The sequence below is a fragment of the Salvelinus sp. IW2-2015 genome, linkage group LG27, assembly GCF_002910315.2.
Source record: "Salvelinus sp. IW2-2015 linkage group LG27, ASM291031v2, whole genome shotgun sequence".
Taxonomy (NCBI): domain Eukaryota; kingdom Metazoa; phylum Chordata; class Actinopteri; order Salmoniformes; family Salmonidae; genus Salvelinus; species Salvelinus sp. IW2-2015.
In genome coordinates, this window is record NC_036867.1 from 36,970,224 (window position 1) to 36,984,840 (window position 14,617).

At 44.5% G+C, this 14,617-nt stretch overlaps 1 protein-coding gene and 2 pseudogenes across 1 annotated transcript; all 3 read right to left on the reverse strand.

Annotated features, from left to right (window-relative positions):
• Positions 1-730: 730 nt before the first annotated feature.
• Positions 731-3,082, reverse strand: LOC112067865 (claudin-10-like; annotated as a pseudogene).
• A 2,135-nt stretch (positions 3,083-5,217) lies between these two features.
• On the reverse strand, positions 5,218-7,860 carry LOC112067864 (claudin-10-like). The gene is made up of 5 exons (XM_024134652.2): positions 7,162-7,860; positions 6,689-6,850; positions 6,502-6,583; positions 6,299-6,409; positions 5,218-6,193 (listed from the first exon to the last, which is right to left on the reverse strand). Exons 1-5 carry the CDS (start codon positions 7,391-7,393, stop codon positions 5,794-5,796), a joined length of 987 nt encoding a protein of 328 aa, XP_023990420.1. The 5' UTR covers positions 7,394-7,860; the 3' UTR covers positions 5,218-5,793.
• A 2,495-nt stretch (positions 7,861-10,355) lies between these two features.
• LOC111953371 (claudin-10-like) lies at positions 10,356-12,306 on the reverse strand (annotated as a pseudogene).
• Positions 12,307-14,617: the final 2,311 nt, after the last annotated feature.

Here is a 14,617-nt window from a genome sequence, read left to right on the forward strand (position 1 = left end):
GTTCTGCTGCCTGCAACACCCTCCAGCATGACCGGTTTGGCGGTGGGTCTGTGGTGTGGGGTGGCATTTCTTTGTGGGGCCGCACAGCCCTCCATGTGCTCGCCAGAGGTAGCCTGACTGCCATTAGGTACCGAGATGAGATCCTCAGACCCCTTGTGAGACCATATGCTGACACATGCACATTTGTGGCCTGCTGGAGGTCATTTTGCAGGGCTCTTGCAGTGCTCCTCCTGCACAAAGGCGGAGGTAGCGGTCCTGCTGCTGGTTGTTGCCCTCCTACGACCGCCTCCACATCTCCTGATGTACTGGCCTGTCTCCTGTAGCGCCCCATGCTCTGGACACTACGCTGACAGACACAGCAAACCTTCTTGCCACAGCTCGCATTGATGTGTCCATCCTGGATGAGCTGCACTACCTGAGCCACTTGTGTGGGTTGTAGACTCCGTCTCATGCTACCACTAGAGTGAAAGCACCGCCAGCATTCAAAAGTGACCAAAACATCAGCCAGGAAGCATAGGAACTGAGAAGTGGTCTGTGGGCACCACCTGCAGAACCACTCCTTTATTGGGTGTCTTGCCTAATTTGCCTTTAATGTCCACCTTTTGTCTATTCCATTTGCACAACATCATGTGAAATTTATTGTCAATCAGTGTTGCTTCCTAAGTGGACAGTTTGATTTCACAGAAGTGTGATTGACTTGGAGTTACATTGTGTTGTTTAAGTGTTCCCTTTATTTTTTTGAGCAGTGTATATTCATTTGATGTAATCTATTGTCTTTCGGGTGAAGCAGGAATATTGTGGAAAGTATTACGTCAAGCGTAGACCCTCCTTTCCAGAGAAGAAACTGAGTACGAAACCACCGGTAATGAGCAAGAGCGAGCCTCCCCAGCCAATGAAAAACGCTGCTCCGATTTCAAATCTGAAGAGAAAAAATTTGAACGCATATACTGTATACTTAACTACTTGAAACCAATGTTGTTCTAGTGTGTTCCAGCAGTCTCATTGGGGGAAAAATCCACTCACTTTTGTGCCTTGAAATTGGGATCCARAAACTGATCTTACTTTGTTACCCCACCAGGAGTACACGATCAGGCCAGCAAATTCTAGGAGGAAAACAGCTATTATCATATTTAACTAGGCAAGTCAGTTAAYAACAAATTCTTATTTATAATGATGGCCTACCCCGGCCAAGCCCTAACCCCGATGACACTGGGCCAATTGTGCACCGCCCTATAGTATTCCCAATCACAGCCAGCTGGAATCAAACCAGGGTCTGTAGTCACGCTTCTAGCACTGAGATGCAGTGCCTTTGACCGTTGTGCCACTCGGGACTGCTGCGCCACTTCGGTTACTAATCAGGTACTCCATAAACATATCTTACCAGACGCCAGATAGGTGATTCCCCCGGCGAAGGTGACCCGTGCGTTGGCGAGCTCTGACCCTCCAATCTTGGTGCACTTCATCCCTATCAGTGTGAGGACTCCAGCGAAGAACCCAAGGATGACAGAACAGATGGACAGAGGCCTTACTGAGTGAAGGAACGCTGATGCAGAGAGTAGAACACTCAGTTAAACAGGAAGCCAAAGTACAGGACTACAATTATGTATTATACACTGAGGATACAAAACATTAGGAACAACTTCCTAATATTGAGTTGTACCAACCCCCTTTTGCCCTCAGAACAGCTACAATTCATCAGAGTATGGACTCTACAATGTACAACAAGTCTCGTGTTGCTCACTTGTTAGAGCATGGCACTTGCAAAGTCAGGCTTGTGGGTTTGAATCCCATGGAGGACCAGTATGAAAATGTATGCACTCACTACTGTAAGTTGCTCTGGATAAGAGTGTCTGCTAAATGACTGAAATGTTTTTAAAAAATGTGTCAAAAGCGTTTCACAGGGATGCTGGCCCATGTTGGCTCCAATGCTTCCCACAATTGTGTGAAGTTGGCTAGATGTCCKAAAAAAAGCCAGCAGCGTTGCAGTTCTTGACACAAACCGGTGTGCCTGGCAGCTACTACCATACCCCTTTCAAAGGTACTTAAGGCTTTTGCCTTGCCCATTCACACTCTGAATGGCACACACACACAGTCCACAGTCCTTTAAGCTTTCTCCTTCCCTTTGCACCGATTGAAGTGGCAAGTGACGTCAAGAAGGGATCATAGCTATCACCTGGATTCACCTGGTCAGTCTATGTCATGGAAAGATCGGGTGTTTTTAATGTGTTGTATACCCCGTGTATATTGGAGTTTGTGGATTTCACTCTATGGTATCGCTACTTCCGTCTGCAAAATGTTGATCATGATATTTATATTCATACTTCTGCCCTGCCCCATTATCTGCCTGTAATGTAGTACTGTATAAGAGCATCTGCTGAATGACAATCAACTGCACCGAACTGCACTGAAGWTCTTGATTACAACCCTCCCAAGTTGTAAGTCAATAGCCCATCATGTATCATCAGATGTTAGGTGTCCATATTAAGAGAGAATCACACATCCATGGAAGTTGTGACAAGCTGACCAGAACATACCTGGTAGTACCACCATGGAGGGGTACTCTTTGCAGTCGGACACCCCCGTTGAGTTTGAGACACAGTACTTCCAGAGGTTAGAGAAGTAGTTGCCGGTGGTGAGCACCACGCTGCCCACTTCAGACCAGGTCCAGTACTCTATAGCCAGGGTGGAGCTCACCAGAATCCAGCCAGACACGACACAAAGCAGCCTATCTCCATGTACATCATCACCGTCCTATGCTTCATGATGATGGTGATAAGGAGGATGCTCTCCTCGAGCTTGGCAGTGGTTACAGGGAAAAAAGCTGTGTTTATGAAGAGGATTAACCAGAGAAATGGATGTAGTGAACGAAGCTGGAGTGAAGTTCCAGAGTTGCTCAGGGATCTTCGGTCTGTGGAAGTCAAGGTGCAGCCAGGCACTTGCATTGTTATGCCACTGATGCCTCCCAGTCAAACCAGCATTGTGGACGTTTGGCTTATCTCACAGGGTTTTGCTCCGTAAGCAAACGTCTCTTTTCCCACGATCCAGGGGGAGATAGCGTCAGGGATGGGGATTCATGAAACTGGTTTCCTCCCTCCACTCGTATGGTGGTTTGACTAGGTCTCTCTCTCATAGCCCTTTATCTCAAATCACAGTGGGTGAACTGCTCCCTCCCAGCTAAGGTCACAAGACACTGGTGCATGTAACTGATTCATGTCAATATTCTCTGAACAAACTGATAATGATCTATGTAAAATAACCTATAGAGTAGAGCTGAGGACAGTATCCCAAAGTAGATCTTAATTGGACAATTTGTTTTGCCACAATAATTAAAATAGCATTTTAAAATGAAAAAGAACATTCTAATACACATGGAACAGCTACATAACAAAACAAACTTCAATCCCAGTGCAACATGCCACACGATAACAACCAATCACTGTAGAGGTGGGACTTGTTGGATCCCTTTGGCTCCTGTGACTGTTTTGATTGGCTGTTTTCTCTAGTTCAAAATTCTCTGGTGAGGGGCACCATGGGAGATCTGGAGGAGGGGGCCAATTCCACCCTGCTAGCGAATTAAGATATATTCAGAAAACATGCACTCAAGCTTTATGCAAATCGCATTGTAGACTGAAAATACACCATTCATTTAGAGAAGCATGCTTATGTGGTGTTGTATGTAAATCAGGCATGTATGCTTATACTGTACTGTACATTTAACCTGTTTGAATGGGCTACTGTGAATATAGTGTCAGAGAACAGTATGGGTCCTAATATGATGAGGAAGCATCCCACTAGGCCAAGCCAAAGAGCAGATCCAATGTCATACCTGAGTAGGGAAAAATGTAGAAAAAAACAGCTTGATATTCCCATACGGTTTGTTATTCCAACATCTTCCCTCAGATTGTTCTATTTGCGACATTGCCTTAGTTTTGATAGGTCTGCTTAGGCATGTAAAAATGGCTGCTGCAACTGTGTTTATTAGCAATAACTGCTGATGTCTGAGACGCCTGCATGATGATGCGTCAGGGATTAGGAACCAATGACGAAGAAGAAAAACATATAGTCGCGATGAGGAAGTTTAAACCTCTTAAGTTAAAGTGATTTGTACGGTATGTGTCCTGAGAGAGGCAGCTGTTAATAGCAGTTTGTCATTGGTTCTCTGGTTTCCTCCAATGTAAGGGCACTCCATTCCAACAAAGGAAAACACAGTTCTCACCAGCCCCAGGGCTAGACCAATCATCAGAAGCCCTCTCACTCCCTGGATGTACGCTGTGTTACACAGACGGGTCTCATTGCTTTGGAGGCTAGTCAATTACTGTAAKATTATGTACAAAATGAATTGAACCTAGCTTAGCCAAATAAAATATATCGCAAATATCATGTATTGTTGTATTAGTCACTKTGTATCATAGCTGTGTTAGCCTGCCAATATGCTTTAATGAATTAAGTTCAATTCAGAGAAAGATTCATATTAACAGACACTGCACCCGTAAGACTCCTGATTATTCCACACAGAGATACCAGATACGAGATGAGAGATTCTAGTACTCCAACCACGGTTCACCGTCCTCAGTACCCCAAAGTCCACACAGTTGACCACAGCGGTAGAGTCCTCAGAGCAGTCCTTCCACAGGTTGGACCAGAACCAGGTCACACTGACGATTGAGGACCCACCCTGTCCCCGACCTGGGCCACCCTCCAGTAGTCGATAGCCAGGGTGCAGGCTACAAACACCCAGTCCAGCATGGACACCACGAGGCCCAGGATCTGAACCAACTTCCTCCACATTCCTCTGTCTGGACAGGTGGAGAGGATCGCTCACAGGGACTACCGAGGGTAAGTTAATGGAGCTATTACAAGGTTACTGGTTTTATCCAATCTAGTCACGGAATTCACAAAAATGCATCCATTAAAAAGGATTCCATATTAGTTTAGAAGAGCACAAGATAGGAGCATCGGTCTGTCAGCTGGGCGGCATATCACTCTTGGTTTAAATAGGAAACAGTGTCCGGGCAGAATTGAGTGGCAACACCAAAAACAGACTGTTTACAGGCAACCTCCCTGACTGCTTTGGCAGGTATGACTGCTGACAATATTAGGAAAGTAACATCTAAAAGAGTTGGTGATTATTTATAGACCTATAAAATATCTTGATTTTGATTGGACTACAGTTGAATCATTTGAAAAGGGAGAACAACAACAACACGGAGTCAGAGAGAGCTTGGTCGAAAGGCAGAAAAGTCCTGCTTTAATGACATTATCAATAGCAATACATGAAACAATGAATGTGATGAAGCAGTTTATTTGATGATAGTGAAACACTCCCAGGACAAAAGGCCGTTAGATACAGAGACTTTCCCCCACATACAGATTCACTATTGGATCATCGTTGGGCTGGCATACGATTCAAACATTTAATCGAGTTAATCAAAGGATTTGTTGTGATTCATCGCGATTCATCGCAAATTCAGTTTTTGCTCACATTGAGTTGTCCAAAGTAACGGTTAGCAAATCAGGTAAATTGATAAAGCACACTTAATTTAACATTGTTAACGTGTTTTGACATCGAATTGTTTTTTTTAGCTGTGTAAATGATGTATTTTGGATATTCTCACTGTATTTTGAAAGCTTTCAGACAATGCGATCAATCCCGATTTAAAAAAACAGTAGTTCACTAAAATTCCAAAAAGTTAACGGATTAACTCTGACAGCCCTAATCATCATATACAGTATAGACAATTGTTACTTCAGTTCGATCCAGTCAAAATCACACATACTATGGACAGAACCAGGTCATATGTAGGAGTTTTTGATAAACGGTTCTCTCTCGCTCCTCCTTGACCCACTGGATAAAGAGGACACTGTACTACTGCTGCCGCTGCTCACCTCAGAGTGCACTGACCCATGAGACCTCGACCTCGATGGACGACCAGACGTCAAAGACCCACCGCCAGATTTCAAGGACTGCCCGGAGTTTGAGGACCGCCCAGACCGCTCTGATTTGGACGCGCGACCAGACTGACCAGACTTTGAGGAGATGGCAGACACATCTGAGTGTGCAGCTTTGGAAGAAATCTTAGATGCAGATGAAACCTTGATCTTTGAGGTGATCTGGGATACTGGGGACTGTGCTGTGGTGGACTTGGCCTGGTCGCTCTCAACCTCGGGAAGTTCAGGGATGACTAGAGTTTTGCTGGGAGAGATAACATACAAAATGAGAAAGAACAAATCAATGACAAGTGTATTATGAGTAAATGAATAACTATTCCATGATGAGCATGGCTATGCTTGTACTCACCTCGCGTCCCCACAGAGCAGTTTGCACACAGAGACCAAGTAGAACCAACCCCCTGTCATATGGAAAGCTGATCCCACCCAGCCAAGAAACAGAGGAGTCCCCAGGTCAAACCTGTGTGTGTGTGTGTGAGAGAGAGAGAGAGAGAGAGAGAATTAATATTATCTTGTAACTGAATGGAAAAACCTGCATCCAAGTCAACTTACTTTAAACCTTCAAAATAGGGGTTGAAGTATTCCCCGGAGACGTATTTTGCGTAGACAGCATATCCCGACGCAGCCAGAAAGCCTGCATAAGACGAAGTGAGTCAGTCATCTACTCTCAATCTGCTACAGTGTGCATCTACCAGGTTGCTTTCACAGAGGGAAAAGTCAACTGAAAGAATATGTTTACCGCTGATGATGTGACAGACTCCTCCAGTGAAGAGCTTCCTGTACTTCGCCTTGTCCTTGCCCCCGAGGAAGGTGCACTCCATCCCAATGAGACTGAGTACGAACCCCAGCATCCCCACAGACAGAGCACCCATCAGCAGGCCCCTCACAATCTGGATGTGGTCTGGTTGATTAGAACACAACCGAACGCAAGGTCACATTTTACACTACAGTAGGCTTTATAACTTCAGTGGAATAACCAATGTCACTGTACTGAAACAGTCTAAACTCACAGAAGTTTGTCTGCATTGCTTAAAAGATAGAGCTCAGTAATACTCACATATTAACATAATTTGTTTTAAGCCCTATTTGTGGGGCTTAAATTAACTTAACAGGCTGTCTTCAGATGTGTCCCTCTTGTTAATATACAATTCATACCCACCATAGAAATAGAATTAGAACACAATATATTATGCATATCTCTATGGTACTTACTGTCCACGGACCAGAGCACAGGGAAGTCTTGGCAGTTGGTGACAGAAGTGGAGTCGGTGAAGCAGGCCTTCCACAGGTTAGACCAGTACCAGGCCACCTTGATGATAGCCGAGCCGCCCATGCCCCCGATAGACGTGACCTTCCAGCCCTCCATGGCCATGGTGCATGCCACAAAGATCCAGCCCAGCACTGTCATCAGGAAGCCCCAGATCTGCATCACGCGGATTTTCATCCTGATACTCCGGTGTGTGGAGTCAGTCTATGTGCTCTATATCTAGATAACCCTCAAGTTYTCTTATTATGACCGTCTCTGTTGRGTTTCTTTTCTCYAGATCTGACTTATTGGCGATTCCTTTTTCTCTCGTCTATACAATGGTGTGTCTCCTTGGTGGAGCCACCGTCCAGTGGAGCCTGAGTCTCCTGCTGTGCTGTGATGTAGAAGAAACCTGCTCATCCCAGTCATGCTTGGTAGCAGGGCTCAGTATGACTAAGGAGACAGTCATTTTGTGGCTCTAACTGGTTGTCACTTTTCCCATACTGCATGAGGGTGGATATGGGTCTGTTGCTGTTCAGGTTCCCAGGACCTTGTTTGGGTCCAAAAAAATTTGACCTAGGTGTTTATCTCACGTTTCAAAAACCTCCATCTCTATTTCCCAAGCTGATCCTTTTTGATTTACTTGACTAATTCTGATTCAAATGTATTCGAAGGACATTAACATGACCTAGTATGGCCCAAAGGCTATGGGAAAAACTTGACCTCATCTCAAGATTATCATTATTTAAATACAGTTGCTGTCTGACCTTAACTAGGTTCAATAGAACTCATTACCTGAGGAATTACAACTTCAGAGTCTGTTGAAGCGCTTCCATTGTCCGTTTGACATTGCCTCGGGCTGCGATAGTGTTATTAGCTGGTTGTGCTGCCTGCTTCACTTATATAATTAAAACATAACGTCTTTGACCTCATATAATTATGCTTAAACCACGGCTCTCTCGATGGTATTAGTTGCATGGGGAATGATGGATTTTCTTGTGGTGAGTGAAGATGAGAAGGCTTCTTTGTACCGATCCCTCGGCTTATTGGCAAAGTGATGGGACATTGGAATGGACCCACTGTTGTGATGCATGGACCTATATGGTGGTAATTCATGCTTTTCATTAATCAAGGGCTAATAAGAGAGAACGAACAAAAAGAGGTTGTGTTCGCTGCAGAGCCTCACGTAATCATGGTTATAAAGCACAAATAAACCTGCTGCATAATAACCTACCATGATAATTGAAGCAAATATTAAGTAAGATTCCATACAAAGATGCATGCACAGAACATTGTTTGAATTCCTATCTGTCAATTAGTTTGATCTATGGTCCTCCTAAATAAAAGTATAAGAGGTCGTGTGGTCTTGTTTGGAAAAGCAACCAAACTGTGGCTCAACCACAGTCACCGAAATCACGACTCAACTTGTGATTTTGTACGGAAAGTATTTGCAGTAAATTTGCGGCAGAAATAAAGCTTGTTGAGGGCAAGGATTCTGTTGGTGGCCTTCATGTTTGAATTAGAGATCTGATGTGAACAAAATAAACATGAATTATGGATCTTGCTGGAATCATGAATCTTGGCCATTCTGATGCCTTCAATCTATACAAATTAGGAATCATAGACTTATTGCAGACAATGAAAACTGTTTTTTAATGCGATTCATCTCTGATTCATTCTGAAAAATATGGACATCCAAATTGGGAAATCACTCACCATTATTGATTTTGTCTAGATGGTCTGGCTATCATCCAAACATAGTAGCGTAGTCAGAGGAGTGTCCCTCTGACCAACCAGAGCCTGCGGGACACCGACACTTTGTTACGGATACACAGGACTGGAGCAGGGAGCACGGCGGCTGCCAGCTGTAGCTCCATGCCAACTGGTGAGAGTCCCCCGGCTCGGAGGGCCAAGAGATTCGCGTAACAGGTTAAGGTTTCCATTGATCAGAAGGTGGAGATAGATGGCAGGCGGCGGGGGGAAACTTCCGATCCCATATCCGAGTCCGACAAAAGAATCAACTGGGGCAGGACTGCTGTTGATTGGTAACTCTGTGATTCAGTCGCAGGCAACGGAAGCCCCTTCTGTCTGTGGTGGTTGGTAGGGGCCATCTTTCCAGTGTGAGGTATATGCAAAATACAGGAACTGACAGTTCTTGAAAGCACACAATGCTCTCTATTGACTCTTCCTTCATCTAGGCTTCGCTTGTGGTCTGCTAAAGAGTGACGAGGCATATGCAGACAGGCACTGGCTCCACAGTTATGTCAGAGGTAGGTGTCAGTGAGACACTCATACAAGGTCCATGTCAAAGTTATAAAACCCCCAAATTAAAAAAGTCCACTTAATCAATCGCCCTTTCTTTATCCTTAATTCGTTAATTTCGATCCGATCATTCAGAGAAAATGACATCACTGAATTCCTCTTGTATGCAAAAAAAACCAACATTTATTGACATTGCCACTGTTTACACATATTGGGAGATGTAACAGGAATGAACCAATCGAGTAATGTCTTTTAGATGACCTCAAACGGACACATATCCTGATATTTGTTCTTGAGCATAATCTAATGAACAACAATGGATTTGGAAGAGCCACAGTTCGTTTGTCCCTTCAAGGTGACCCAGAGCTCATTAGTTGTGATCCTAGCCAAACCGAATTTCCTGCCCTGTGAAGAAAACAAGCTTATCTGATTTATTTGTTTATCGCCCGTTGACAGAAGAGACCTATTACCTAATGTGGTTTTAGAGAGGAGCCAACAATCTATTTCCTCTTGCTTATTTCAAGGCAAGTTGTTATTTCTCTCCCCGCCATTGTTTTGTGCCACAAGGTGACATCGTTCGAATCAGTTATTATACAGCAGAGGCACAGGGACAGTAAGGAGTCTCCTTTGCAGAGAAAGACATCAAAAACACATTTCTATGTACAGTGCATTGAAAGAAGTGCGCGTTAAGGAAAATAAAAGCAGTAGCATGCCTCACACCCTTAGGTAATGTAATCACACAGGAATCCTTCTCAATAAGGAATTGGGTTCGGGTTGAAGAGGTATGAAAAAGGTTGACCTCAAACAAGCTCTAGCCAAGGTCACCTCATATGCAATAGTCCACGGTCACCTCATATGACCATATGCCAATGCCAGTGGTCCGTCCCGTTGTCACACATTAGGCGTTCTTTCCAAACTTCTGAGTTGTTCTGCTGGGTCTCGGGGGTCTGTGGGAAACTGGCGATTTGTAGAAACCGTTGGCAGACTTGCCGGGTTTGTGACGCTTGGTTACATTGACGTAGCACCACTGTAGGATACTCTGCTCGACTAGAGGAAAACCACTAAGGGTTACTCCTTTGAGATATACAGTGTCCTCATTCCATTTCCATGTCAAAAAAAAGTCAGAGTTCAGAAGACAGAGAAGTCTCCGATCTAAGCCAATTGTAGTGACAGTTATTGAAGTAGCCTGGGTACCTCACCCACCCCGTACACTAGTTCCCTAACCCCCCACCCAAGGTGACTTTCACATAAATACGTTGATTACTATACACCACAAGAAAAACATTCAGTCATCAACAACAGTGCATGTCCTTATACTGTATCACTATGAACAAAGATGTTGACAGTGATCCCTGGATATGCCAGTACTTAAACAACTTAATTACAGTTCATAATTAAACTGCTTCATTGACTTACTGAATTACAAGCTTTACGATCCGTCTACTCTATTACAGATAACTTTCGATTTCTGTATCCAGTCAACATGATGTTGAGATACGTACAGTACTTACAGATTACATAACACATTGAGTAAATGAAGGGGGGAAAAAACATGTCTATCAAGAGTAATACTTTTCGTGAATTGAATCATCGTTAATTAATTGCACAAACTCTGCCTGAAGCCCTCTGACAAGGAGAGGCAATATGAGTCCTCCTGAAAGCAGAGCACAGAGCCAGCCCAGCCGATGAAGAGCGCTGCGCCCAGTTCAAACCTGGCCACGAGAGGACAGGCATAGCCAGTAAAGCCAGTGACCAGTTAGTAATACATGTGCTCGCTGCATTTTTCATTTGTCGACATGCAGTGCAGTAGGACATTAAGTAGCACAGTTAAGCTGAACACTTACTTGAGCAAAAAAGAGTGGTCAAAGAACTCTGATGTGATCCTGTGTGCGACAGGGAGCATGCAGTCAAGGAGCAAAGCCCTGCAGAGAAAACGGAGAGGACTCAGCTCTGTCTAAATAGCAAGGAGTAGTTCAAATAGCATACAATATAATGAATATTCACCATTGAGTATGAAGTGAAGGCCTGCGAGGCCTGCTAGTCTGGCCTGTGCTCTCTGAGCCTCCGATCCTGGTACACTTCATTCCCATCAGGCCAGGTGGCTCCAAAGAACCCCAGGCACACAGACGCAACATCAGCCCGACACACCTGGATATATGCTGTTGGGTGTGTGGGTGTGGAGGGAAGAGAGAGAAGAGAGAGAGATAAAGAGACAAACACTGAGTTCTCACACTTGTAAAAGTGCTCTGACTTTCTCAGTTTTCCTCTCATTGCACTTTAAAGCATTGTATCCTCAAATGGCAGCTTGAACACCCGGTTCAAATGCTGCTCTTGGCCTCTGGTAGTGTATCTTTTAGAGGCTCGGGCTTAGGCCAACAAACCGATAGGGTTATCAAATTCCAAATACCACTTTTTTCAAAGCCAGCACATTCATCCCAGGAACGGATGCTAAAATGTAACACATCTGTGATTAGGTCAAAGAAATCACACACACACCACCACACACACACACACACACACACACACACACACACACACACACACACACACACACAAAAAAAAAACTACACATAATCACATACAATTACAATGACAATACAACATCACAGCTAAAATACAACCAGCTAAGTTTGAACTGACCGTCCAGAGCCAGCATGGAGGGGAAATCTTTACAGTTGGACACTCCGTAGAATCCGTGACGCAGGTCTTCCACAGGTTGGACCAGAAGGTCGCCGTGGTGATGACCGTCCCATCCACGGAGGACACCTTCCAGTAGTCAGTAGGCAATGTGGAGCAGACCAGGATCCATCCAAATATGTCACGATGAAGGCAACGATCTCCGTGGCCATGTTGCTCATCCTCCTCAGATAGTCCCTGTCCTGTCTGTTGTAGAGCTGGGTCAGGTAAGCTGGTTAACGCAATGAGCAGAGAGACTGTATGCTGTGGAGAGATAGTGGATGAGAGAGCAGAGAGGCAGTCCAGGTGAATGGTTAGGAGGTGAAAGTGTTCAGTGGTTAAGATGTCGTAGCCTGGTTTATGCTCAACAGGGAGGGCTCTGTGTTCAAGCCTCTGCACATTACTACCTGTGCGACCAATCCCCAAGCACACACACACACACAGCACACACACACACACACACACACACACACACACACACACACACACACACACACACACACACACACACACACACCACTCCACAGTAGTCATTTGAGTGAGAGGAGGGGGGTGAGTGAGTGGATCAGTAGGAGATGAGGCTAATTGAAAGGATCTTAAATGTTTGTTGGTGGACAGGAAACAGCGCTAAGACACTGACATGTGAATGACAGAAAAATGGACAATAAGCAACTGTTCAGCATATAGATAGACAGAGGAAGACCGTTGTTCACTCGTTGCAAAGGTTAGTGTCACGTAGTTTCCTTACGATTATGCTGGTTGAAATTATACAATTCATTGATTTGATTATAAAATGTCCTGCAATAAATGTTTCATATAAGTGTTTAAATGTTGCACTGGGTGGGGCAATGTAGCCCCACCCAGTGGTGAGAAAATATATAATATTCATGCGACCACATGAGGGTGTTCTGAGTCATGATGCAAACACTTCAATAGGGGCGTTTCCTAGTCTGTTTTATCTGAAAATATCCAGKTCAAACAAACACAGGATTGGTGAAAGCCATGGGCAAGTATTCACTAGTTTATTTCCTTCACATCAGTGCAGATGGAAGGAAAGTAGAGGTTGTTTCTGTATGTTGAAAATGACGCGGAAGTTGATATTTCAGCAAAGGCCAACATGTCTTGTCATGTTTGTTTATTTTTGCTGCAGAAATGGTCTGCAGAAATGGGGGTGTTTGGCTGTTAGAAATGAAACGAGAGAGAGAGAGAGAGAGATTCCTGTTATTGTGGATGTGTCTTCCTGTGGCTAGTTACATATTGACCAGAAACTGTAAGTCCAGTTTTCCATCAAAGACCAAAGTATTTATTTTAGGGACCTGAAGGAATAGATACTGGGCAATTCCACGGTAACAGAATGACTCAGAATGAGAATGACTAATGCACAAGAACAACCAATCGGTCACATGTGCTGCCCCTCCGGCCTCTAGGTCACCAGGCTGCTCGTTATGGCGCACACCTGTCACCATCGTTACGCGCACCTGTGCGTCTTCAGACTCACCTAGACTCCATCACTTCCCTGATTACCTTCCCTATATATGTCATTCCCTTTGGTTCCTTCCCCAGGCGTTATTGTTTCTTTTCTAGTGTCATGTCTGTGCGTTGTTTGTGTTTTGTGTTACGTTTATTCATTAAAACACTCCCTCCCTGAACTTGCTTCCCGATTCTCAACGTTACACAATCATAGATGTCTATGATTTATTAATTTGGACATCACAGTAGAGCACAGTAAAGTACAGTGGAGTAGAATAGAGTTCAGTACAGTATAATTCTATATAAACTATATAAAAAAAGAAACGTCCTCTCACTGTCAACTGCGTTTATTTTMATTTTGTGTAAATATTTGTATGAATACAAGATTCAACAACTGAGACATAAACTGAACAAGTTCCACAGACATGTGACTAACAGAAATGGAATAATATGTCCCTGAACAAAGGGGGGGTCAAAATCAAAAGTAACAGTCAGTATCTGGTGTGGTCACCAGCTGCATTAAGTACTGCAGTGAATATGTATGAACTTTCCAATTTGTAAGTCGCTCTGGATAAGAGCGTCTGCTAAATGACTTAAATGTAAATGTAAATCTCCTCCTCATGGACTGCACCAGATTTGCCAGTTCTTTCTGTGAGATGTCACCCCCCTCTTCCACCAAGGCACCTGCAAGTTCCCAGACATTTCTGGGAGGAATGGCCCTAGCCCTCACCCTCCGATCCAACAGGTCCCAGACGTGCTCAATGGGATTGAGATCCGGGCTCTTCTCTAGCCATGGCAGAACACTGACATTCCTGTCTTGCAGGAAATCACGCTGGCTGGTGGCATTGTCATGCTGGGGGTTATGTCAGGATGAGCCTGCAGGAAGGGTACCACATGAGGGAGGAGGATGTCTTCCCTGTAACGCACAACGTTGAGATTGCCTGCAATGACAACAAGATCAGTCCGATGATGCTGTGACACACCGCCCCAGACCATGACGGACCCTGCACCTCC